The sequence below is a fragment of the Toxotes jaculatrix genome, chromosome 5 (assembly GCF_017976425.1).
Source record: "Toxotes jaculatrix isolate fToxJac2 chromosome 5, fToxJac2.pri, whole genome shotgun sequence".
NCBI classification, from domain to species: domain Eukaryota; kingdom Metazoa; phylum Chordata; class Actinopteri; family Toxotidae; genus Toxotes; species Toxotes jaculatrix.
Genome location: NC_054398.1, coordinates 25,997,627 through 26,021,586, shown reverse-complemented (window position 1 = coordinate 26,021,586; position 23,960 = coordinate 25,997,627). Strand labels below are relative to the sequence as shown.

The following is a 23,960-nucleotide window of genomic DNA, read 5'->3' as shown; positions in this document are numbered from 1 at the left end:
CAGACCACAGCATTAAAAACCCACGCAGCCCTTCGTCTAATTAAAGCAGCTGAGCTGGAACTCAGACTGAACACAGAGCCACTGACGGGATGGGAATCTATACAAACATGTCTCTGCCTGTTAGAGACACAGGGGGAGGAGGTGAAATATCGACTCCACAGAAACTGTGGCATCCAGAGAAACATCATGAAAGTACAGATGAGTGCAAATCTTAGAAAGAGCTCCTCTGTGACTTTGAAAACAACCCTTCAAAAATGTTTAAAAAAAATCAAAAATGTGTTTGTCCGTCTGTCTCTCAGGACTTTGACTTCACTAATTCTGTGGTACTCATCCCCATTGGCTCCTACTGACGACATAAATCTCAGAAATATTTCATTGTTGGAAAAAAAAAGGCTCAGTTGTTTCCAAAAACAGCTGTTCACTGTTGTTTTTTAGCAAATGTTGGTCAAACAAGAGGAAACAATGCATTTGTTGGGGGACTATTTTCAGCAGCGGATTAATCCACATGAGTATTTGTGGCAGCAGGACGGTGTGTGTGTGTGGGACTGAGTCACAATGTGTGTGTGTGTGTGTGTGTGTGTGTTAATGGTAATGAAGCAACGTGTCACCCAGTGCATTAGTGTGTATCTGGAAACAGTGGAGCTCTATGGCTCAGAGGAGTGGGATACAGCAGATACATAAAGACGCTTCATTTAATCTCACCAATGAATCATTAGTTTGGCATCTAACAGTAGCTGCACCCGGCATCTGGAGGCAGCCTCTCATAGTGTGTGGACATGGACATGTCCTCCTGAAGGCTCTGAGGCTCTGATTAAAAACATGAAACTCTGGGGACGAGAAAAGGACACTTCATTTCTGTCCCCTCTGTGGAGGCTGAGCTCTCTGTAATTGCTTCCAGGTGGAGACTCACATGAAGAAGAAGAAGGAGAAGAAGCAACAGCCGCAGTGGCAGCACCTCTGAGCCGCTCACCTCTGAATTATTCATGTCCATCCTGTTTGACTGCAGCTGGAATCCTAAAAGAGCCGGAGGAGTCAGACAAGGACGAGTTGGATTACACTGAGAACCATACATCACTCTGAAACAGCATCAACATTCAGACCGTCCCTAAACGCTCCGCTCACAGCTGATTAAACATGGAGGTGAAGGTGTGTTTGGAGCATTTCAGATCTGATGCTCGAGCTCCTGCAGTCAGAGCACACATGAAACGCCTGTAGCCTCCTGTAGGAGCAGGAGGGAGCACTCGATGCTGTGATACACGGAGCTCAGGTCACACTCACTGAAATGTGAACAATGAAATAATCACACAGCATTAAAACCTGTGGTCCAGTTTCAGTCTTGTTTTGGAGGACGCAACAGGTACTTTGGTCCCCAGCAGGTTGTCACTTTTCCCTGACACGTGACAACACAAACTGCTGGAATGAACACAATTCTCTGGGGACATCACTGTCTCTGGTGCTGATGGAAGATAAACGGCCATGAATCATCTTGGAAATCATCATCTCTTCATGGAGCAGATTCCACAAAATGTAAAGAAATAAACAAACATATATACAATAAATAAAAACTAAAATCACTGTACTTCCTGTTTACAACATAAAAAAAAAAAAAGAAAACCAGTGGGAGGCCTGGTGGCAAAACAACAGCTAAATCTCATAATCTAATCATCCCATTATATCCTAAAATAAAAGCAACACAAGTGATAAAGTCTTCTTTTATGCTATCAGTACATTCTTATTTCTACATACTGACTGCCATTGCTGGGGGTTTGCCTTTTATCAACACACAGCAACACTGGGTAAAACTGAGTAGACCACCATACACTGAAAACAACCATATATACTATCGTGAGATGCTGCTTTAGACCTTTAACTAAAGAGTCTGTGGCTGGGAACAGACAGCAAACAAAAATCACAGAGAATATTGCAAATTTAACATGAATCATCTAAATCTGATTTTATCTACAGCCAGTGATGTTTGTGACTTTAACTGAAAAGGTGACGAGAAGTTTCCACCTGAAGTTTTCCTACAGCTTAATGACTCTGCCGACTGACTCAGGTGTGTGTGGAAAACAGACAGTGTAATGTGACTGCTCCTTCACCTCTTTCCTTTAAACTTACTCTGAGTGTTTACAGGAAGGATTCAGTCAAACTGAGCCCTGAGATTTTCTACCTGAGCAGAAAAGACGGTGAAAAAACAAACACACCCAAAAAAAAAAAAAAAAAATTAAAGGACATTCAGTCTCTGAATTTATATCATGCCATGTTCACATTCAAAGTGAACAGTTGTCCTTCTCTCCAAGGAGAGTTGGACTCCTCCTGTCTGATTGAGCAGACTGTGATTTGCTCCTCTGTCTTTTCCTCCCGGTGTGACATGAAAATAAATGTACCTCTGCGGGTTTCCACCACACAGGAGGCTCCAGCACACAAACATACAGAAACATGCAGACAGGTAAAGTCAGGCACTTTTTTTTCCCAAGGACAGTTATGTTGTGAAAAAAAAAAAAAAAACTCCAGGTGGGGCCGATGCAGCGAGCCACAAATGAGTTCTGCTTTCTGCCTGCGACGCCTGATTGCACCTTTGCGATGGCAAATTACACCCTCGCCGCACGCCACGGTCTGTAACGACCACGTACGAATGTTGGAAATGAAATGTTGAACACTTTCAGCTGAACAGCTTTCTGCAGTTTTAGCCTCTGTACTTCCACCTGAAAACACCTTCATCATTACAGACATCATTACATGTTCAAACTCTCAGGGTTTTCAAAATGTCCAAAGATTCCAATTTTATTTATTTTTTTTTATCAAAGCAACACAACGAATAAGTTGTTATTAAGTTGGATGAGAAGATTGATACCAGTCTCATATCTGTCCACTAAATATGAAGCCACAGGCGGGAACCGCTATGAGCATAAAGACTGCAGACAACCAAACAACAAATCTTCAGACACTTCCTGTCTCATGTTGTCGACTTTGCACAAACAGCTGTGGCTACACGGTTTATACCTGCTCTCTGATTGGCTCTCTCTAAAGCCTGATGACCCAATGGGATCAATTACAGGAGAAGAGTATGAGAACGCAGCACCTGTCACGCATCTCTATCTCCTTTCCCCCAACGAGAGAGAGTTTTGAATTCACAGCCAGGTGTTTAGACAAACAGATAAGAGAGAGACAGAGCTGAGGGCCAACACAGAAAGCTACCAGAGACTCACTGCAAACCGCCTCAGAGTCAGCGGTTCACCAAGTGGACAACCCTGTGAACATAGGATGCTCCCGTCGACCTCTGCCAAAGGGATATACCTCGCATACTTCCTCCTTATATCTGACTGTCAGACCCACTCCTTCCTGTCTGATAATGACGGTGATGTAAATACAAGCTGTAGCAGTAATTCAGTTTTTATCAAAGTGCATTAAAATAAACCAAGACGCACCAATCAGTCGCACCAGCGGTAATAAGAGAACGTCAGAACTTTTAGTTTTCAAAACTTTAAACAAATTAAAAGCAGGAGAATGACACAAGAAGCAGATATGATCAGAGACTCCGAGGAGAGGAAACCGTTTTAGAGAGAGGATCCCCTAAAGGAGAAAAAATATTAAAAAGAAATTAAATCTGTGGCAGAAACAATCAGATGACAGAAATGAGCTTCGCTATGTTGTTAGTTACACATCAGTTTAAATTACATTACTGCTCTACAACAGCAAATACAGCCTCAGTTATCAGAGCTGTGTGTGTGTGTGTGTGTGTGTGTGTGTATTATCTGCTGTTTCTATGATAAACACTGCAGCTGGGAGTAAACTGGAAAGCAGGCGCCCTTGTTTCCGACATAATTGCTTTATGATGAATTGTGGCTGGTGATGAGAAACAATGAGCTCTGTTTCTATTTATTTCACTTCCAAGGCAAAAAAAACAAGCCAGAAATTGTCCCATTAATATTGCAAAGCATGCAGCTTCTTAAAAAATTAAAGACAGCTATGGACTCTTTTTCTTTTTTTGATATTCTCAGAGTCTATAGATGTTTTAAAATCCCACTGAGAAATTACAATTCACCTCAACACAGGTGAGTTTTCAGGTAACGAGACTTCAGCTTCTCTTAGCCATCCCTCTGACAGCAAGAACAAGACTAGTGAGGCAGGTGTACCGGGCTCCAAACACCTCTGGGTCTCTGGGCTCTCAGAGGTGGATTAACAGGTGCTTGTACATTTGGGACGTTCCTGAACATCACTGGAATCTGTTTTGCGTTTCTTGTTCAGGTTGAGTTACCTCACAGCCTTTCATCACCAGCGTTGGGAACATTAACTGAAAACTGTAATCAATTACATCACTTTACTAATTACTCAACAGCCAGAGTAATTAAGCTATATCCCAGACCAGTCTGCTCACGGAAACCAAACTGATATCACCCCTCCATAAAACTGCACACAAGCCAAAATCCAAACACCAAAGTAATGGAGTCTTACTGCGAGCCGGGCAGCACCTGAATATTAAACAATATTATTTTTGACTGAATGAATGATGAGTTACATTTATGTACAGGACTTTGACTCCTGAGATCAGGGTTCGAGGGGGGGGGGGTCAGAGCAGCATCCACACCATGGGATTCTGGTCTACGTTTCAGACACTGTTTTCTTGGTTTTGATGCAGTCATGGACATTCGGGGACAAAGTGCTGGACCGTGGCCAGTCCAGCCAAAGAGTGGATAGATAATAGCTGCATCCTTTAAAAAGCTTCTCCAATCATCAGTCTGTAGGGACATGAGACAGCGTGAAGGAGCACTGTGAGTCTTTTTCAAATCCTCATCCAGACTCGTTATATATCACCAATTAAATCCTCTACTCTTTCTGTACATCCTTTGTAAGCCTGTAAACCTCCTCAGGGCTAATTAAACGTCATTTGTTCCTCTGATCTTGCTTTCTGAGTTTTAATGAACGCTGAGTCCTCTCCTCATGCAAACACAGTAGAATTTCGTGTCGGTCCACCCACTCAGCGCTGCGTCTCTGTAATTTAATTTGCCTTACAGCGAGGCAATCAGATCTGTTGTCCTTCATTAACAGAGCAGCTTGTTTGTGTGAAGCTCCTTTAAAAACTGAGATATGTTCATCTGTGAATTCAGCGCTGAGCTGGAGGCGGCAGACGCAACAAACACGCCGCCATCTTTCAACCAAAAAAAAAAAAAAAAAAAAGACAAGAGAAGAGAGAGTGTTGTTGTGCATCAGAGCCCGGGGAGACGTTCATCAGCTGGAGGACGAGCTGAGAGGATGAAACGTCCCAGAATTCTCAGAGTCAGGATCACGGTCCAGGTTTTGGAAAAAGATCCAGTCGCCATCCGTTCAGAATATCATGCTGTCAGGCCTGTTTTAGGGTTATTTATGCCTTAAATGTTCTTAATGTTTTCATTAAGTTAACATTAATTACTCATTTAAGGGATTAGGTTGTAGGGGATTAATTTATGGGAGCATGCATGCAGACTCTATTAATGAAGGGATTTTTTAAACGCCTTTTGTCTGGATTACAGAATTATCAAAACGTGGAACTGCACATTACATCTATCCAAAGTCCATCATGTGTCCCCTGACTGATAACCTTTAATTTGTCCCTTTACTGTTACTGCACATGTGGATGTGCCTGTGTAAAAAGCCACAACATGAGCACTTCCAACGCAGTGAATACAGATACAGAAAGAACAAATGATTTTTATTTTTCAGTCAGGGAGGACTGAAAAAGAAAGAAAGACAAAATCCTCAAACACATGTCTGATTTCAGATGGCCTGAAGTTGCAGTAGTGTCTCTTTGTCCGTCGGTGTCCTCAGGAGAATGAGAGGCGACGCTCCAGCGATCCGGCTCTGAATTTCAGGACACAGAGCAGATGCTCACTCTGCTGTCCATCTTTAAAACAAGTTCCCAACAGAGGAAAAAACTCTCAGGCCACCCAGAGACGAGGGAGGTCTTCCACCGTTCTTACATGTGAAAGTCGGCGGTGGTTTGACAGACTTCTTTATTCAGAGAGCGAGCTGACTTGTCTCAAACCAACCAACCAGAACGCAGGAAAGAAGGGAGGGAGGTTTGGTATTTTGATGCAGGACGGTGTCCGTCAGCTTTCAGACACTCAGACGAAACTCTCAGCTCTGACAGCAGACAACTGTTTACAGCCGTGTTTTGGCATTTTTTTACATGTCACGTACACAAGAAACTCTGTTTGGAAGTGTGGATTCAAACTTTATTTTTCCAGTTTCTCTGGAAAATAAAGTTTCTCTGTTTTTCTCTAGATAATCGAAATAAATTCTGCCGAGTCTGCAAGTGACCAGTGTTTTTCTCACAGAACTGAGATGACAGTAGAGCCTCTGTAAAGCCTTTGTAAAACGCAAATCTTCTAACTAACTGCACTGTCAGCTCTTGCCAAGTCCAACTAAAACTGAAAGTGTCTGAATAAGACTGTTTTCCAAATATGAACTTTTGACAGTTGAACTTTTAAACCAACACGGATGAGAAGACCTAAAAATGAACCAACAGAATCTCAGAAAAATCTTAAATTGTGAAATGTTTGAACGTGCACAGCTCCAGTACGACCGAGCAACCTCAGGCTGCTGAGGAAGACTGTGTGATACTCTTGAAAGCTCCAGAAAAAGTTGGTAAGTGGACAATTGTTTTGTCAACTGTTGTTTCAACTCATCAAACATGACTGTCCAAACTCAGCCAAAAGGGATAAAGCTTTGTTGAATCTGTACTGTTAACAGGTGAGTGCTAATCTCTGGTTTTATCCTGTTTGGATCAGAGTGCAGGTGAACAGACGCTGATGTAACATGGAAAACAGCTGATCAGCCTCATCAGACAAAAGGTCATCATGTGAACAGAGGATGGCAGAGAACTGAAAGAAGATGAAGAGCTGTGTTTTTAAAAAAAATCAACAAATCTTGAATGAGGTTTGGTTAATGTGATGATATCTGCTGCATGAAGAGGCTTTTGAAGCAACTGCTGTTAATCAGCTGCTTTGAAGGGTGACAGACGGAGCAGAGAGTGCTCATGGGTAGCAATTATTCAATCAGCGCACACACACACACACACACACACACACACACACACACACACACACACACACACACACACAGAGAAACTAATACACAGGCTATGATTTTAATAAGAGCCAGCAGCGTCCTCGTTAGAAGCCGTTAGCTGATGTTACAATTAGATCTTTGATTGAAACACACAGAGGGAAGGACATGAAGAAAGGAAAGGATGAAGGGCAATAACTATATTATCTCTAGTTTTTCCATCTATTTAATAAAATGTCTGGCTGCGGGTGAACTGTAGGAACAAAGTGGCAGCAGGAGTGTGTGTCTTTAGAGTCGTCTGTGATCGTCGTGTTTACAAGTGAATGACAAAATGAAGTCAGCGGTAATATCTGCACACTGTGGCTTCTTCACAGTGACGCCACACCAGCTTTATACTCTGCCTGAACCTGCACATTTAATATTTCCTACTTAATTTTAATGTTATCATGTTTCTTCTTATTTTAATTCTATTACTGGTCTTTCTACATAAAAATAATGCTATTAGAGAGGGATCCCTCCACTGTTGCTCTACCTTAGGTTTCTCCTTTTTTCCTCCTAAAGTGGTTCTAACTGATATTCTTATAATGACTCTTTATTAAATATCAAAGTGAAAACACAGCAACACTGTGAAAGACGTTTGTTGCAATGAACCTACACAGAATTATCAGCTGAATCTGCAGCTCTCCCCTCGGCTTCATGGAGCTTTACAGTGAGGTTTAAGCTCATTATCTGTCTGGACCACAACTTTACAGTTTTGGTTTATTCTCACTGCTTTGTATTCCGCATCAGCAGCAGCTGCTTTCGGAGAAGAAGCTCTGAAAAGCCACTGTCCACTATCTACTCAGCAGCAGTAAGACACAGTTAGAGACCAGCTGGTGAACCAGCTGGTGAACGCAGGGAACGGAGGGGACAGTGACATTATAGACATAATGTCGTTCACAGGTTAAATCACTATATTTGGTTTTACCCAAAACTTTCCTGCAGGCCCAGAAAAACAAGACCATTTCAAGGTCTCATGAAATAGTAGCATTACGTCTTAATTTGACATGTTTGCTGTTGAAAAATGATGCTGGGGTGAGAGAGAACACAACAATCAGTCAAGTGACAAACATGTGAGTAAGATCAGGTTCAGGTTTAGTTCAGTTCTCACCGTGGTGGTCTTGACTCGGCCTCCTGGTTGCGTGCAGGTCCAGCCCGACTGATTGACCAGGAGATTACAACCTTCATCGTCCAGACAAGGAGTCATCTCACACCACTGTCGACTCCTGACAATACGAACTGAGGAGGAGGAGGAGGAGGAGGGACAAGGAGAAAAGAGAGTGAGTTTATTTGTTTCATCTTCATTTCTGCTTTGATGTGTTATTTAATTTGTAAAACTCCATCAGTGACTCCCTGCTGAGTGACCTGCTTCCTCCTGAGTGTCCTCAAACCTTCATTTTATCATGAAATAATAGATTTTATTGTCTTTAACGTTACCGTTTTTAGATTGTAAACAATGTAGAAGAAATAAACAACCCCTTCTCAGATAAGTGACTTTAATTAAAGCCCCTCTGAAATGGTTCCTTGTGTTTGTGTTGAGCATAATTAGCCAGTTATTTTCTCATGTTGCTGGTATAGTTCATTTTTTCAGCAGCGTCATGTTAATTGGCTTCAGTGAACAACACTGAAAGAACATGAGCTGGAAAATGAAATGAAAGGTTCAGAACAACAGTATCACAGCATCGCGTAATAACATTGTTTCTATTAAAAAACTTTTTTGTTGTATAAAATATTAAAATAAAATATTTTTCTTGATTATTAACATTATATAATTAACATTAAGTCGTGACATTATGGTCATAACGTTTTTCTTGAAATCGCGTTAGTTTTTTTTACTGTCAGCATTTTGTGACTCTTTTCTCAAAACTGAAAAGTGAAATCAAAGAGCCAAACTAAACTCCAACATCAGAGAACTGATTCTGATTCTCCTCTTCATCACACTCAGCTATTTATAAAGAAATAGGACATTCTCACAACTACATTTGCATATTGTGGCTCCCCGATTGGCCCACAGAGGGACTGGAGGGGGTGATGAAGAGGAGGGGAGGAGGATGAGTTTGGTGAGTCGTGGAGTCCAATTGAGTCGCTAACAAGAAATAATCAGAATCACAGGACGTTCAGCTGAATCAAAGGTCAATATGTCCCAACTTTCAGTCCCAAGTATTGGTCAAACTCCCAAAACAACTGATACTTCATTTCCCATGGTGTAGCTGGATCACGTCTTTTAGTTAACTGTCCTTGTCTGATAAACATCTTTCAACCTCTACACGTCCAGTTTGTAGCTAATGCTCTTTGCTGTACAGTTAAAACCTGTTCAGCACCTCCAGTGTTTCCATTGAGAATGACTGATCTTCATGTGTAAAACTGGTGAATAATCCATTTAAGTTAAGGATTCTGGCACAGATATCTAATCCCCAGAAAATCAACATTACTAACAGTCAGAACTGATAAGGTCAAAGGTCAGACTGATAGAGCAGCTATGTCTGTAACTCTGGAATAAGAAAAAGAGTATTCAATATATTCAATGCAGTCAGCAGAAGAATATGGAACAAACATCTGTCAGCAATTAACAGTATGTGCATCTAATTAAACATGGCCACCGGACCCTGAGGGAAAAAACACACAAGGGAGAAGAGAAAGCGATGTTCCTCATTATAGAGAGGAGAGATAGGAGGAGGAGGCATCAAACAGAACAAAGTAAATCAAAGACGCATTTCCTGACGACAATGTGTGTGATTAGAGTAGGTACTGATGCTGGCTGTTAGGCCTCTTCTGTCAGTCTTCATATGATTATAATGATTAACAGTATAATCCTATGAAAACTCATTGCCCTAACTGTACAGCAATGACTCTAAAATACTAAACATGTATCAAGGCTTTAATGCACAATGAACTGTGCATGTTTTAATAATGAGCTGAGCTGCATAAATAGATATACACCAAGGGTTATTTAAAGAATTTGTCATTAAACATGATAATTTTGCATCTTTTAGTGTAACATAGTGTATTGTAACATTACATGATACAACACAGTGTGGTAAAAAACAACCTAAAACAGAGATGTGACATAACATGACATGATGTAACACAATGCAACCTAAGGCAATGTAATGTTACTCAACGCTTTGTAATGTATCCACAAATTGTAAAGTAAACCCAACACATTGCAATGAAAAATAGCGTAACGTAAAGGACTGCAAGTTTATGAAATGCAAGGTAATGTAGTGCACAGCAACGTAATGCAAGGCAATGCAATGCTTTGAGCAACACAAGGTTGCATAAAACAAGGGAACGTAGTACCAACGTAACGTGAGGTAACATATGATGAAGTAGCATCATCTAACCCAACACAGCACAGTGACAGAACCCAGAGCAGCTATCCTCTTAGACACCCTCTCACACACAGTCTGTCCAATCAGTCACTCAGAGGGATTTCCTTCTGTCCAGGTGACACCTTACCGACCCCGTCATTCCCATCATTCCAGCCTTGCCCTAATTCCCGGCTCTAAATTACACTCTGTGAGCTCAGCCTGGGGAAAGATGAAGAAAATGAAAGTGTGTTCGGGCCTGTAATACATAACCAGGTAATCAGTTCTCCCTTTGGAGCAGCGGAGCAGTGGTGTGATTGTGATAGCCCGTTAGCCCCCAATTATCAAACCAATTTCCTATTGAACAACAGCAGCTCCTCTCAGCCATGATACTTAATTAAATTCTCCCACCACCTCACACTTTTATCACGATGGGCAGAGAGAGATCCTCCAGAATGAGGGAGTACTTAAGCTGCTCCTTAATTCATTAAGGGTTATTTTTAGAATTTAGTTTAGGTTAAGAGTTAAAATTTCAAATAGCATAAAGGTTGTGTCAAAGAATAACCTGACATTTAGTTAAATCTTTTTGTTCTTCTCCAGAGTCACGTGAGAAGATGGATATAGAGCTCTCTGCAGTAGACCTACATCCAGCTTAGCACAAAGACTGGAAGCAAGGGGATCTGCTTGTCTAGATACATCAATAGAGGAAAAAAAACCAAAAACCAAAAAACACCTACCACCAACAACCAGCTAGTCACCAACCCATCCTGTTGACCTAGCTGATGCTAACTGGACCCGGAGGCTGACTGCAAGTTAATGAGACCTAGAAGCTAACTGTAAGCTAACTAGGCACAGAAGCTATCTCTGAGCTAACTAAACTTAAAAGCTAACTGTAAGATAACTGGACCCAGAAGCTAACTCTAAGCTAACAGACCTCAAAATTGAATGTAAGCTAACTGGACCTAGACAGACTATGCTAACTAGATGTAGAAGCTAACTCTAAACCATAGCTCTGAACTAACTGAACCAGAATGCTAATTCAAAGCTAACAGCACTTTGACACTAACACTAAGACAGCTAGAAGCAAAAAGGTTTCTACAACTGGACTTAAATATAGGTGGACCTAAAAGTTAACTCTAAGTTAACAGGATCTCGAGCTAACTAAACTGAAAGTAGAAGCTAAATCTAAGATAACAGGACCTGGAAGCTAACTCAAAACAATCCTGACACAGAGCTAATACTGAGCTAAATAGGAGATAACTCTAAGATAACAGGACGTAGAAGTTAATACTAACTAACAGGACCTAGAAGCTAACTTTTTCAAGTCAGAATAACGTGTATTTCCTGTTCTTCCCAGATTTCAGGTTTGGTTTGTAAGAAAACATTTCATCACCTCTGTCCCTGTGGCTCAGCAGTGCAGCACTGAACCCCCTCAGTATCCTCCTGAGACCTGATGAAAGGTTTCAGAGAGCTGAGCGGCAGGGAACAGCAGTGCCCTGGTTGTTTCTGAGAGGACGGCGTGTGAACACCTGCTAAGAAAGTAGATGGAAACCCACAGTGGCCGCCACTTTTGTTGCTTTTGTTGATTTGTATTTTTTCTCTATCATCCCAGGACGCCTGGACTGAGTGAACACTCCACGCACTTCCCTCCATAACACCTCCATTACCTCAGCAGTGTCTCAGTCTTTTATCATACACCTCACAGTGAGGCCGTATTTGCTGCCATTTCCTGAAATCCGCTGGAAAATCTCAGACTGAACACAACTCAGACAGAACAACAAAAAACAGAGTGAATTTCATAAAAACATCCAACCATGACCCGAAACACATGATGTCGACATATTAACTGATGATCTGCGTCAAATCCAAGGTCACAATCACAACATCAATCAACATCAATTACATAAAAATTAATTTTCTTTGTTTTAAGTAAATCCCAATTGAAAATATTGTTGTCCTGTTTTCACTTGTTCAAAAGTTTTTATAAAGTGACTTACATTTTTGTGATTCAGTGTCTTGCATTACGGCAGGGAAATGTTTGTACTAATAAAATTTAGAACAGACAAATCATGAAATCATTAGATTTTAAATGCAGATGAAATAATTTCAGTGTAAGATAAAACAAGAAAATAATAAAGAGAGAAAAAGATGTGCACATTGTCACTAGCTGTGCTTCCATCAACATATTTTTATGCACATTTTAAAACATTGCATTAAAAAAGGTTGATGTAAACGGCAAAATCCAAATAAACATCTTCACTTGCACAGAAAGTTTTTTTACGCCCGAATAGAATAGAAGAAGAAGCTGTTTCCGGCATCTTCCCAGATATGTGAAAATCATATTAATGATTACAAGTCATGTGAGCTGCCTGAAAAGTACATATGAATTTATTACAAGTAAAACATGGAATATATTCACGGGTGCTTTTTTTAAACGTACGTTATTCTTAACGTAATTTTGGTTCAAAACAGACCAAGAGATTTTACCTGCACTGGGATTTAATGCTGTCATTAATATACCACCTTACTAGGATCAAATATTTAGAGTTTATAGAAGCCCTGTTCACCTATAGGTCTCTATTTCTGACCAATAAGGACAGAGGATGGATGAAGGTGTTTTCAGGCATTAAATATAGGAAACAGTCAGAAACAGAAAACAGACTTTCACATTAACAAACAATGTGTAATGGGGGTGCAGTGGATTAATCTCAGGTACCAGTGAACACCTGAACACCTGCGAGGCCTGCATCACCGAACTGATTAATGAACAACCGCAACGTAGATCTGTCCGCCGCCGCTCAGCACAGTTCATTTATCCAAAAAGAGAGGAGGCCATTTTGTAATCGCTTCATTCATCAAAGACGGCGTCCAGAAGGAGGGACACTGCCTTCTCCCCAGAGGACAAGATGAACGTAAAGAGAGGAATGAAAAGAAATGAGGCAAAGTACAAACAGATGGAAGAAAGGAAAAAATAAAAACTGTGCTACAGTCTGAACAAGAAGTGGACATGGAAACCATTAATCCTCTTTAAAAGGACAGACAGGTTTGATGAACCAGAGAGGAAAAGAAAATAAAAAAGTTTCCCTTCTTTGTCTCTACCTTCATTTTTACCTTTTTCCTTCTTCACACAACCTTTTCTGTCTGTTTTACTTTATTTTCTGCAGAATTGCACTGCATTTTCTCTTAATTAGGACTAATTAACGAATAATTGTGATACATTTTATAGAAGAACAGTGTTTTTGCAATTTTGAGAGACAGAAGTCATATATTTTTTTAGAATTCATAATTACAAAAACATGTAAAATGTGAATAATTTTTTCACATTTTCTTTTCATCTCTTCAGTCTTCAGGTCTGAGGTCAGTGCAGGTTTTAACATGTCTCATACTCCAGGAATGAAAAGCTGACAACAGAGTCCCTGAATGCACCGCCTCCCTGCCCTTTTCAGTTCATCTCCACCTGATGAGAAACAAAAAGGTCTCATCCGCTTGTTTTGCCACGCAGGCTCAGAGCTTTGCTTTTTATTCAACGCTCTCAGTCTGATACCATTAATGTCTGGAATAAAACAGTAGCTTGGAATATTTTTTTTTATTTTACTGCTCATTCAAAGTGTGCAAAGCAGAGGAGGTGTATCAGAAACATCTGCGGTCAGAGTTCTCTGATTAAAAAATGTATGTGATGAGCAGCTGCTTCAGAGCCTGACGAAGTCCTCATGAAATCAAACTTGGAGACACTGACTCAGACATGGTAGACCAGAGTTAAAGACACCCGATGAAGTCTCTGTATCTGGAACCAGCTCAGTTCTCCATTGTTTCCTCTGGACAATGATTCCTCTCTGCAGAGCAACGAAAGCCAAAGCAAGCAACTGCCTCAGATACAAACTGACATAAATACCAACATGCAGCTCTCAGAAGCAGAGTAAAGGTCAGCGAGATCCAGACGTAGCTGCTGCTGAGGTCTGAGTTTTATTTAAGGCTTTCTGAGCCGTGACTGCACTGCACTGACTCCGACCGTACACTGAAAAGCAGGTTTGTCTCATTTTAACTGTTTATAAGATTAGCTGAAATAAGACAGGACACAGTAAAAAATACAGACATGCATCTGTTCTGAATATCATACTTGCAAAAATCAGGCTAAAATTCCGTATAATAAATAGAACAAAATGAAATAAAGAGATGTGCCAAACACAAATGCAAGTGCATCAAGGGAAATGTGTAATCAGTTACATTGTTGGAAGAAATGAATAAACAGAGGCATCTATATTTTACTACATAAAAATAGAAGAAGACTATCAAGAAGACTCATTTGATAACTCTTTATATTTATACTCCATCACAGTTGAGAGGGACATATTGTGCTTTTTACTGCACTACTTTTATGTAGTTATATTTCAGAATAAAAATTTACTCACAAAAGAAATGTTTTGTAAAATGTGATGTTATTGATTAAACTACCCGACAGAATTTAAAGCTGGTAAAATTAGCTTCACCGAATCTCTGCCATTCTGCATAATGAGTATTTTTACTTTGGTATTTTAGTTACATTTGCTTGCACAACTTTTATTTGTCATTGAGTATTTTTGGAAAGTGGTACTGCTCCTCTTATATAAATACATAATCTGAATAGTTCTTCCACCACTGTTTACCAGTCCCATGATGGGTTTTATTTTTTGTTTACTTTGGCTTGGAGACACTTTTGTTTTCTTTATTTTTTTTTCCTCCCTTGCCTTCTTTTTTTTTGGTTGCAAAAATTTTCCTCAGGTTGAGTAAAATTTGTCGTCCCTGAAACTTTCAGAAGACTTTACAGTTTGGATTACCTGAGACTGAGAAAGAAAACACAAAGAGACATAAATACCAACATGCAGCTCTGTAAAGGTCACAGAGACACAGATGAAGGCTAAAGTTTGCTCTGAATGTTTCATAAAATACAACTTTTTCCACATGACATTTACACTGATTTGTTTTTCACATCTAACATTTGTATCTGGTCTCTTCTAATGTAAGTTACACTAAATTTCCTAAAGCATGTGCCAACTATCCTGTATGAATGGAACGTCCATATACTTTTGGCTGTTTCATAAATAACTGATTAAAGCAAGTGACATCTGCAAAACATGTTTTAAAATAAAAGCTGTTTCGTTTCCCTGCTCGGCTGTGGGGAGTTAAAGAAAATTAAAAGTATTCGATGCATCAACCAGCTCCAGAGTTGATTATCTTCTATCTGAAATTCTGCAGCAGCTTCTGGAAAACCACTGCAGTCAAAAGGTCACTGTGAGTTTAAGAAGGTTTGATTTGAGACATTCAGGGAAAACAGGAAGCTGCTGTTGAGTCTCAGAGCTCAGAGAACAGGTTGCAAGAATCAGCAGCGTTCTCCTCTGCTGTTGAAATTATCCTCCCAAAGCAGCAGAGAGTGGACAAACAGCTCTGACAGCCGACAGCACAAGCTCTGCTCAAACTGCTCAATGCAGACTTTAACCTGCTCATCTCCAGTAATGCAAACATCAGCCCGACGGTATGCTGACACAGGCCAGAAAGCTCATGCTAATGTTTGTGCATTTGTTAGACAGAGAGCAAAAATGATTCAGGTGACTTATTAACTTGCTTTTTGATCAAGCAACTAACATTTTGGGCAATCTTCATAGAACAACTGGAAACAGATGGACACTGCTCACGTAGCTCTGTCAAAAGTTAAAATCCACTTCAAATTTTATATTTTTAATCCACAATGAACACAACTTTATAACATCCTTGTGGGACTGCAGAGAAAAATATCCACAGCATGATCAACAGTTGTTGAGAGCAAACACTATCTGTTGACATGTTTCTGGTTAGATGCAAATTAGAGGTGTACTAAAGAAACGAGTTTGTATGAGATGGGTCGTGGCTGTGTTCAGCCTTGCTTAGCATCAAGACTGGAGGTGGGCAGAAATAGATGGCAAAAAATATTGTTGCCAAATCAGCTGGACACCCCTCCATCAGTGTCCAGCAGGGTTTAGTTGACAGCGGAGTGGGGACAGAGCTCAAAGCTGTTCAGTAAACAAGGTCAAGTTTTGATGCTGCTCAGGTGAAAATATCCTGGTTAGATCTTGCTGGATGTGATCATTTTGGAAAATCTAATATCTGAAGACAAATCTAAATGAGAAATTATGAAAAGTTCTATTCAAGTGAAGTTTTACTGAAGAGAAGGCAGCAGGAGAGACTGCAGAGGAGGGTTTAACTCGGCTAAACAACTGTTCACAGCCTCTGAAAATCACCAGGAGAGCCTGTAAATCCCCGCAGAGTCCACCAAGTCCCTCCAGCTGTTGTCATCGTCTCCAGATGGTAGAAAAAGAAGCAGAAAGAGAGGGAGAAAGGAGGAGACAGTCGGTGATGAAATGCAGTGAAACACGGGGCTGTTCCCATCTGGGCTGTTCCCATCCTGAACCTCAGAGTCCAGATGAGGAGACGTGGAGAAGATGTTTGTTTCCTTCATTAACTACACGTTCGCCTCGAGCTGTGAACTGACCTTCAGTCTCAGAACTGTGCATACATATTTTTTCGGATGTATTAATGCACTTTGAAGTAACTATCACTTAAAAAGACTCTAAACGGGTTTTTAAGACAAAGTCAAGACAACTGTAAAAGCCTTAGTCAAGAGAAAAACAATATTTATGTTGCTACATTAAATAGTTCATAATGATGATTTTTTTTCAAGCATTTCTTTGTTTTACTTTTATTTGGTAGATGATCATGCTGTTTTCATAGTGCTTTGGTAGTTTTTACAATTGGTTCTGTTTTTTTTTAACTTGTATTTTTTACATTTTGGCAAATTGATGCCCTCAGCAGAGCTGAATTGTACTGTAGTTCTCTGACACCAAAGAAAACTTTAAACTATGAGGTTTCTCTAAGAAGATTTATGAATGTTTCTAACGGTGGTATGACTCTGAGAAGGAGCACAATTTTGGACACAAACTGGGGCAGCCGGGTGCCAGGGGTTTTAATGTACCTTAGTTGTCTCCATGCGCTTTGTGTCACAGCCTCTGCTGCAGCTCCAACTGCTGACCGCGCTGATGTCCGGGCCAAAACATCGGGCCAAACTACTCACTTCAGTCATTTTTTCACGTCTTGCTTTCTCCTCAAGCAGCATCTTTGCCTCACATCTCTTCCTCCCCCCTCCTGCTCTCCCCTGGGCCCCTGCGAAAGGCACATCTCACAGTCTGAAAACCCCCTGATCTAAGGAAAGCATCCAACCGCTCTTTGTGAACATTGTCAAGAATCAAAAACCATAGAACAAGGGCTTGTCAAGTGTAAGAAATATATATATATAGCAGGACAAGAGAGTAGTACATAACAGGAGAACTGCAGAGAGGCGGGAATGAAAGATTCATATGGTGGAAGGAGTGATTCAACACTACAGATCATCTGTGGTAAAACTCATTAATCTTCTCACCTGCCTTAATGGCGTCACATTCTACATGTCCAAATGTTGTTGAATTTCCAAAGATGAATCTGAGCTCATACTCTGGTCAAAGCTAACATGCTGTTCCTGAGTGTCTCCACCAACCAGCTATGGCCGTCAGAGGATGGCGAGCATCTTACCATCAACGCAGGCCGGTCTGGCTCGTGTTGTCCCGGCGATCTGTCCCTTCCTGCAGGCGCAGCGGGCCGTCTGCCGGGCGATGGTCCTCCTCGGCTGGCTGCTGTCCCGGTCCAGAGTGACGATCTCACAGGTCCCTGCCGCCAGCTGACCTGAGGGACGCAAGGAAGTAAATAAACCACATAAGGTTGATGTGCTTTAACTCTTTTAATTTAAAGGAAAAAGTTTTATATTCACTCACAAACACTCAGAAGCTTCCAAGCACGCAGGTAAACATGTCTGCAGGTCTGAAGGAAACTAAAACCCTCAGGGACCTGTACAGCCTCTCTGAGACCTCTTCAAACCACTAAAACCTTTTGAAGGACCCATGCAGATGAATAATTAATTAATCCTCACAGTAATTAATTTTTCTTTATCATGATATCTGTGAAATTGTTTTCTTCAGGTAAGAAGAAAATAACTAGGCTGCAACTTCACGGATCATTCCTGTTGATACTGTTCATTTATAATTTATAAAGAGTGAGAGGTGCAGACGAGGTTCATGGTTAAAGATGCAGGTTAAAAAAAACTGTTTAAATAGTAGAGGACAACGTGTGGCTGCATATGTGACATTTTTACAAACTAAACATCATTAAAGGACTAAACATCATATGAAACAATCATCAAGATCCTAAGCCAAGGCAGAGACTGATGGAGGCATGAATGTTGGGTGAATCAGAGGGGACAGATTAAAGCCTCACGAGTTGGGGGGTGGAGGGTGAATTTGGTTGCCGTAGTGATGGCAGAAGCCCCCGCTGCATGCTGATGAACTGTCATCAATAGGGCCATGGACTGTCCCCTCAACAATCAGGACCTCAGAGCAGAGAAAAGAGGAGGATCAGTGCAGAGAGACGGGGGTCAGTGGGGTCAGAGGCATCATCGTCATCGACGGCGACAACAACAACAACAGCTGGTGATTAAGGACGGTTCAGAATCATCTCTGATTGGGCGGTTGTGTCTGTCAAAAAGGGAAAACCTTTACAAGCAGGCGAGCACCTGGAGGGGAAGTTTACCTGAACCAACAAGATCTAAACAAATGGAGGAAAAGTTTCCACAAAGCAACAGCGAGACTGTCGAGGGGCAGCTACGATCTGCGTGGTGAGGGTCAGGTGACTGTTAAAGGCAGGCGATCGATCTGCTCATATAGTTTCTGTCTACATTTGGCTCAGATGAATCCTCTGGTCTCTCTCTAACCTTGACGTGATGGAAAAGACTCTTGTCCACTTGTGAGACCAGCTGCAGCTCTCATACAAGGGTCACTGTTGATTTTAACAACAGGAAAACAATGTACGACATTAATTTCTCTGCAGTGGCAGTAAACACATCACACCGGCCCATCAATAGCACCAATTCTAAAAGAAGTCAGGGACAGAAAACTCAGCTTAATCTGCACAGTGTTGAGGTTTAAGCTAAGGTTGGCAGCTCAGTTTAGCAGGCAACTGCCCCGGGGGCCTAGAGCAGCCCATAGGCCAAATCTGGGTCTTATAAATCTATTGTAGGCAACATATATACAAGGTTACAAGTAAATCCCAATAAATATGACCTTGTGATGGCTAACAGTAGTAATTTGCTTACAGATATGTGGCAGTCTAACAGAAAGAACCTGCTGATAAACATAGTTTTCAAAGGTGACAACATGAACAGTACTTTCAGTCAGCATTAAATAAATAAAGCCTTCCAATGTCATTTCCTTTTTTGCCAAATGAGTTTTAAATAAGTTGTTGTAGCACTGTTAATTCTTCACTTATTCATGGAAAAATGACGCCTGCACTCAAATACGATCCTGAAACAAACCTGAACAAGATAAAATCCTCGAAAATAAAATACTCTAAAAAACTAAAACATCTTCAACGTGCAGTGGATACCTGCATCGCCACCATGCTTGTAAAAACTATGCAGCTGAAAAAAGTTTTTATGTTTAATCCTTTATGAAAAAAACTGGCCCATGGCTGAACCCTGGACCAGAGGCTTCAGAAGTACTAGGTCGGCTTTAGGTTATTTCATTAGGCCCTCAACAACAAGCAACACAGTCACAATCACACTCCTTCCTCTCAGAGCCATAACTCAAACACACACAATACACATATTATGTTCTGAGGACCATTATCTCCATCGTTTGTGGGTTAACGTGCGTAAAGCCTCTCAGAAATCATAAAAACAAACCTGCTTTTTACCTGAGAATCATCATGTTTTTGTTCTTCTTCAGGATCAAACTAATCCAGTGATAATCAGCTGTGCATCCATGGGGACATTACAAAGAGGAACTGCTAACAGCTCATTCAGCATACTCTTAATGATGCCAATAAACAAATACAGGCAGAAAAAAAAAAACAGGGCCGAGGCTGGAGCCACAGCATGACTCACTGAATCCATGGTGACATTATATTTCCTGTTCATAGACCCCAAGGCATTATGGGAAGTGTAGTTCCAAAAGTACAAAGAAATACAAATAGTAAGATTTTTTTCGTGTTGCACTATCACTATATTTTCTCATGTTAATTAGGGTCAGAGTCATGGTTCTCATAAAACCCAAACTATTTTAAATGGCTTTAAACTATTTCATCCCAAAAAGTTTTTCAAGAAACTGCAAGTTATTTAAAATCTTGCTGAGAAGAGAGGATTCTTTTTTATCTTTAGCCAAAGGGTGAAACTCTGTCAAATCTCTGCAAGACGATTTTTTTTTTTTTTTTTTTTTTTGGGTTTTCCTGTTGAGTAAGATTCATTATTTTACAGTTTCACAGCTCCTCTGAAAGGCCACTCTGTCCTTCAGCTGTGTTTTTTCTTTATTCATTCTGTCATTTCTGCAGCTGTAGCTGTTTGAAGGGGTGAAATGCCTCAGCTATCAGACTGAAACATGACGCAGCGGCGGTTCTCAGGAGCTGAGAGGTTTTGATGTGGCGAGGAGCGTTCGCTGTCAGCAGAAAGTGTGTGAAACACAAATTAAGACACAGTGCTGTTGTTTCTGTCGGCTCAGAGCCGTCGCTGCTGTCTGTCAGGTGAGTTATCGCTCAGGAGGTGTCATGTCTGTGTGATGAGGAGTATTTTTCTCTTGAGGTGGCTCCTCCACTTCAACAGGGAAACGAGATTGTCAAATCTAAGAATCTTCGCTTGAAGGTCCCACAGTTTACAGAGCTTTCATCCACACTTCATGGCCTTCATTCATGCATCTGTTTATTTCACAAAAATATCTGTGATTGTGAGTTTAGCTGCTCACAAAATGAGCAAAATAAGGTTTTAATATTTGACTCATGAACCTAAAATAAAACAAAGCATAGTAAAACTTTCTGTTGCAGGGCGAAGCTTAAATGTATAAAAAGCACCAAACAATTTACTGCTACAACAAAAAACAAGTGTATCACTTCAATTCGTGCTCAAATATCACTACTCAGCTGTGAGGACAGTTGTATAATATCTTTGTCATGTCTGAGGGGAACAACCCTGGTAATGTCATGGTGATGTCAACCAACAAGAGTCGCTCAGCTCCTGAGTAAAGAAAACATTAACATTAAAAAAAATTAAAACTAAATATTTAAACAGGGTGTTTTCCCAGCTTTTCATCTCCTGTTGCAGGAAAGTAACAGGTTCGAGTATCAGATGATTTTCAATAAAATCCGTCAAACACATCTGACCTACAGCGAGCAGTGTGTGTCTTTATTTATTCCCTCAGAGGTGCTGAAAGTGACCCGTCACTGACAGCCAGCCCGTGATAGGCTGTCAGTCAAATCGACCAATCACAGCAGCACACCTGCAGCTCACCAGACACATGACAACACACCGACAGATCAGCAGAGGGAAGCTGTGAACTGTCCCTCTGACCCGAGAATGTGTTTGGACTGAAGGCAGGAAATCATATCGGCCTGTAAAAGTCACTTTACAATTTGAATCCTAGAGATTTCAGTCTTGTTTGAGACTCACCTGCAGAAATGAAGATGATCTGATGACAACCAGGTCTTATTCTGTGGAAACATTTTGAATGAACCATTATCCCTCCTCTGCTGCTCTTCCTGAGGTTTCTGCAGGTTTTTTTCTTCTGAACTGAGAGTCTAAGGACAGAGGATGTTGTATTTACAGATTGTAAAGCTCCCTGAGGCACATTTGTGTGATATTAAGCTTCATAAATACTGAATGTAAATACTTTGAATGGCTGTTGTTGAAAACAGGGTTTGATTTCATGACTTTAAACTGACAAATCCATTAGAAAAAAACATTATCCTTCCTAAAATATTGCTTTAGACTAGTCGAACCTACCTTCACACCAGTGAGCTCCACTTTAAAGGTTTCACTTCAACCGAAGTAGTTCAGTTTCATAAAATCCAGATTGAAGTTTCTTCTTCAAAACACAAACACTGTTCAGATCTTAGTGATGCAGTTTTAATGAAGCTCATAATTACATCTGACAGCCTGCATTAACACGACGGCTGCTTTCTGTCTGATGTGTGCCCCCCTCCTGTTAGCCTCGAGGCTACATGGAAGCTAATAAACCATCTCATCTCTGTCTGAGAGCTGCTGTGATGAGGGTTATCACCTCCTCTCTGTGTGATCCTCAGTGAGCTCTGTGGAATCAGCAGTTTGCTTTCATGTTCGAGGGGTCGAAGGTCACAGAGGAAGGTGTTGGAGCTTGGACAGCCAGCGACACACAGAGGGGAGGACACGTCAACCTTCATCCCTCTGAGTGTAGTCTTATCTGATGCAAAAGTCAAAGGTCAGAGGATGGGAGCTAACACACACACACACACACAGGAGTGAGAACTGATCTCTACACTGAGAAATAACATGAAAACGATGAAAAACTAAATTAAAGTCTGAGGCTCTAACATGGCCGAGGTTTCCAAACCAACGCGTTTCCATGTGAATATTACGAGCTGGTTCGTTGAGGTTTCATGTGTGTCATGTTGTTTATCAACACACCGACTTTTCCACCTCAGCTAAACAACAGCTTTTTTTCAACATCTGCTGAAGACACCTTTTTTTCTGTTCGGGTTTTTTTTTATGCACAAACTAAAAATAGACATAAAACAGGTGATTGGAAACAAACCTACAGAAGCCATATTTATTATTTACTATGAAAATGGGGCAGTGAAAATTTGCACTGTGGTTCTCAGTGAATCTGTGGCCACAATGCACATGTTCAGCTATTTCTTTCTTTTTTATCCAGATTTTTTATCTTTTGAAAGTGTGTGCTCTACATCTATAGAATAACCTGTGTGTCACCGTCCACTTTTATTCCCACCAAAGAAACAACTGACAGAAAAGTGACCATTAGCAGGCTCGTTAGCTCAGAGAGCGATGCAGTGCTGAGAACAAAATGCCAGGAGGGAGTAAACAGAAGTGAGCAGAGAACATAGAAAGAACCTCAGAGAGCTGACTATTCCTGGTGAAGTAGTTTATCAGCTCGCCCTGCACGTAGCCACCACATCACCACACGTCTAGACAAAAAGATTTTGCAGAGATGTGCAGATTAACCCTGTGAGCCCGTACGTATCATATATGATACCCACATTTCTGGGACTCATTGCATCACCATCAAGCATAAACTTTGCATTTAACCCTTTTAGATGAACTCTTATGCTCGTATACTGACTCCTGGTAGACACTCCTCACTTTTCTAAATGTTTTGACATGTGTGATACAAACAAAAAATATACTTAGAATTTATTTTTTTTAATTATTTTTTTTTATATTTTGTCAAAGGGACAAATAAAGAGTTCATATTTGAAAAATTAGAATTTTCTGACCATTCTTTCATAGTTCAGGTCTCACAGGGTTAATTTTGCTTTGCCATTCTCTGGTGTGACCAGTCAAACTGACCTCAGTGTGGTGATTAAAGCTCAAACCAGCAGAAAGAGTCAGAGCAGCGGTGAAACAGCTGCAGTGTGTTTTTGAAGCATCACAGGCCGACTTTTCTGTTTCAGTGGTACTGAAGCCTCTGAGCTGCTGAGATCAGAGCTGTTGCTGCA

General features: G+C 40.8%; 1 protein-coding gene across 1 annotated transcript in view; it reads right to left on the bottom strand.

The window, feature by feature from the left end:
• Positions 1–23,960, bottom strand: part of LOC121182251 (chemokine-like protein TAFA-5) — a 34,595-nt gene that overhangs the window by 1,869 nt on the left and 8,766 nt on the right. The window contains exons 2-3 of the mRNA XM_041038663.1: positions 17,967–18,116; positions 8,195–8,322 (exon numbers count right to left, since the gene is read on the bottom strand). Of these exons, the coding sequence (XP_040894597.1) occupies positions 8,195–8,322; positions 17,967–18,116 (278 nt within the window). The remainder of the gene's footprint in view (positions 1–8,194; positions 8,323–17,966; positions 18,117–23,960) is intronic.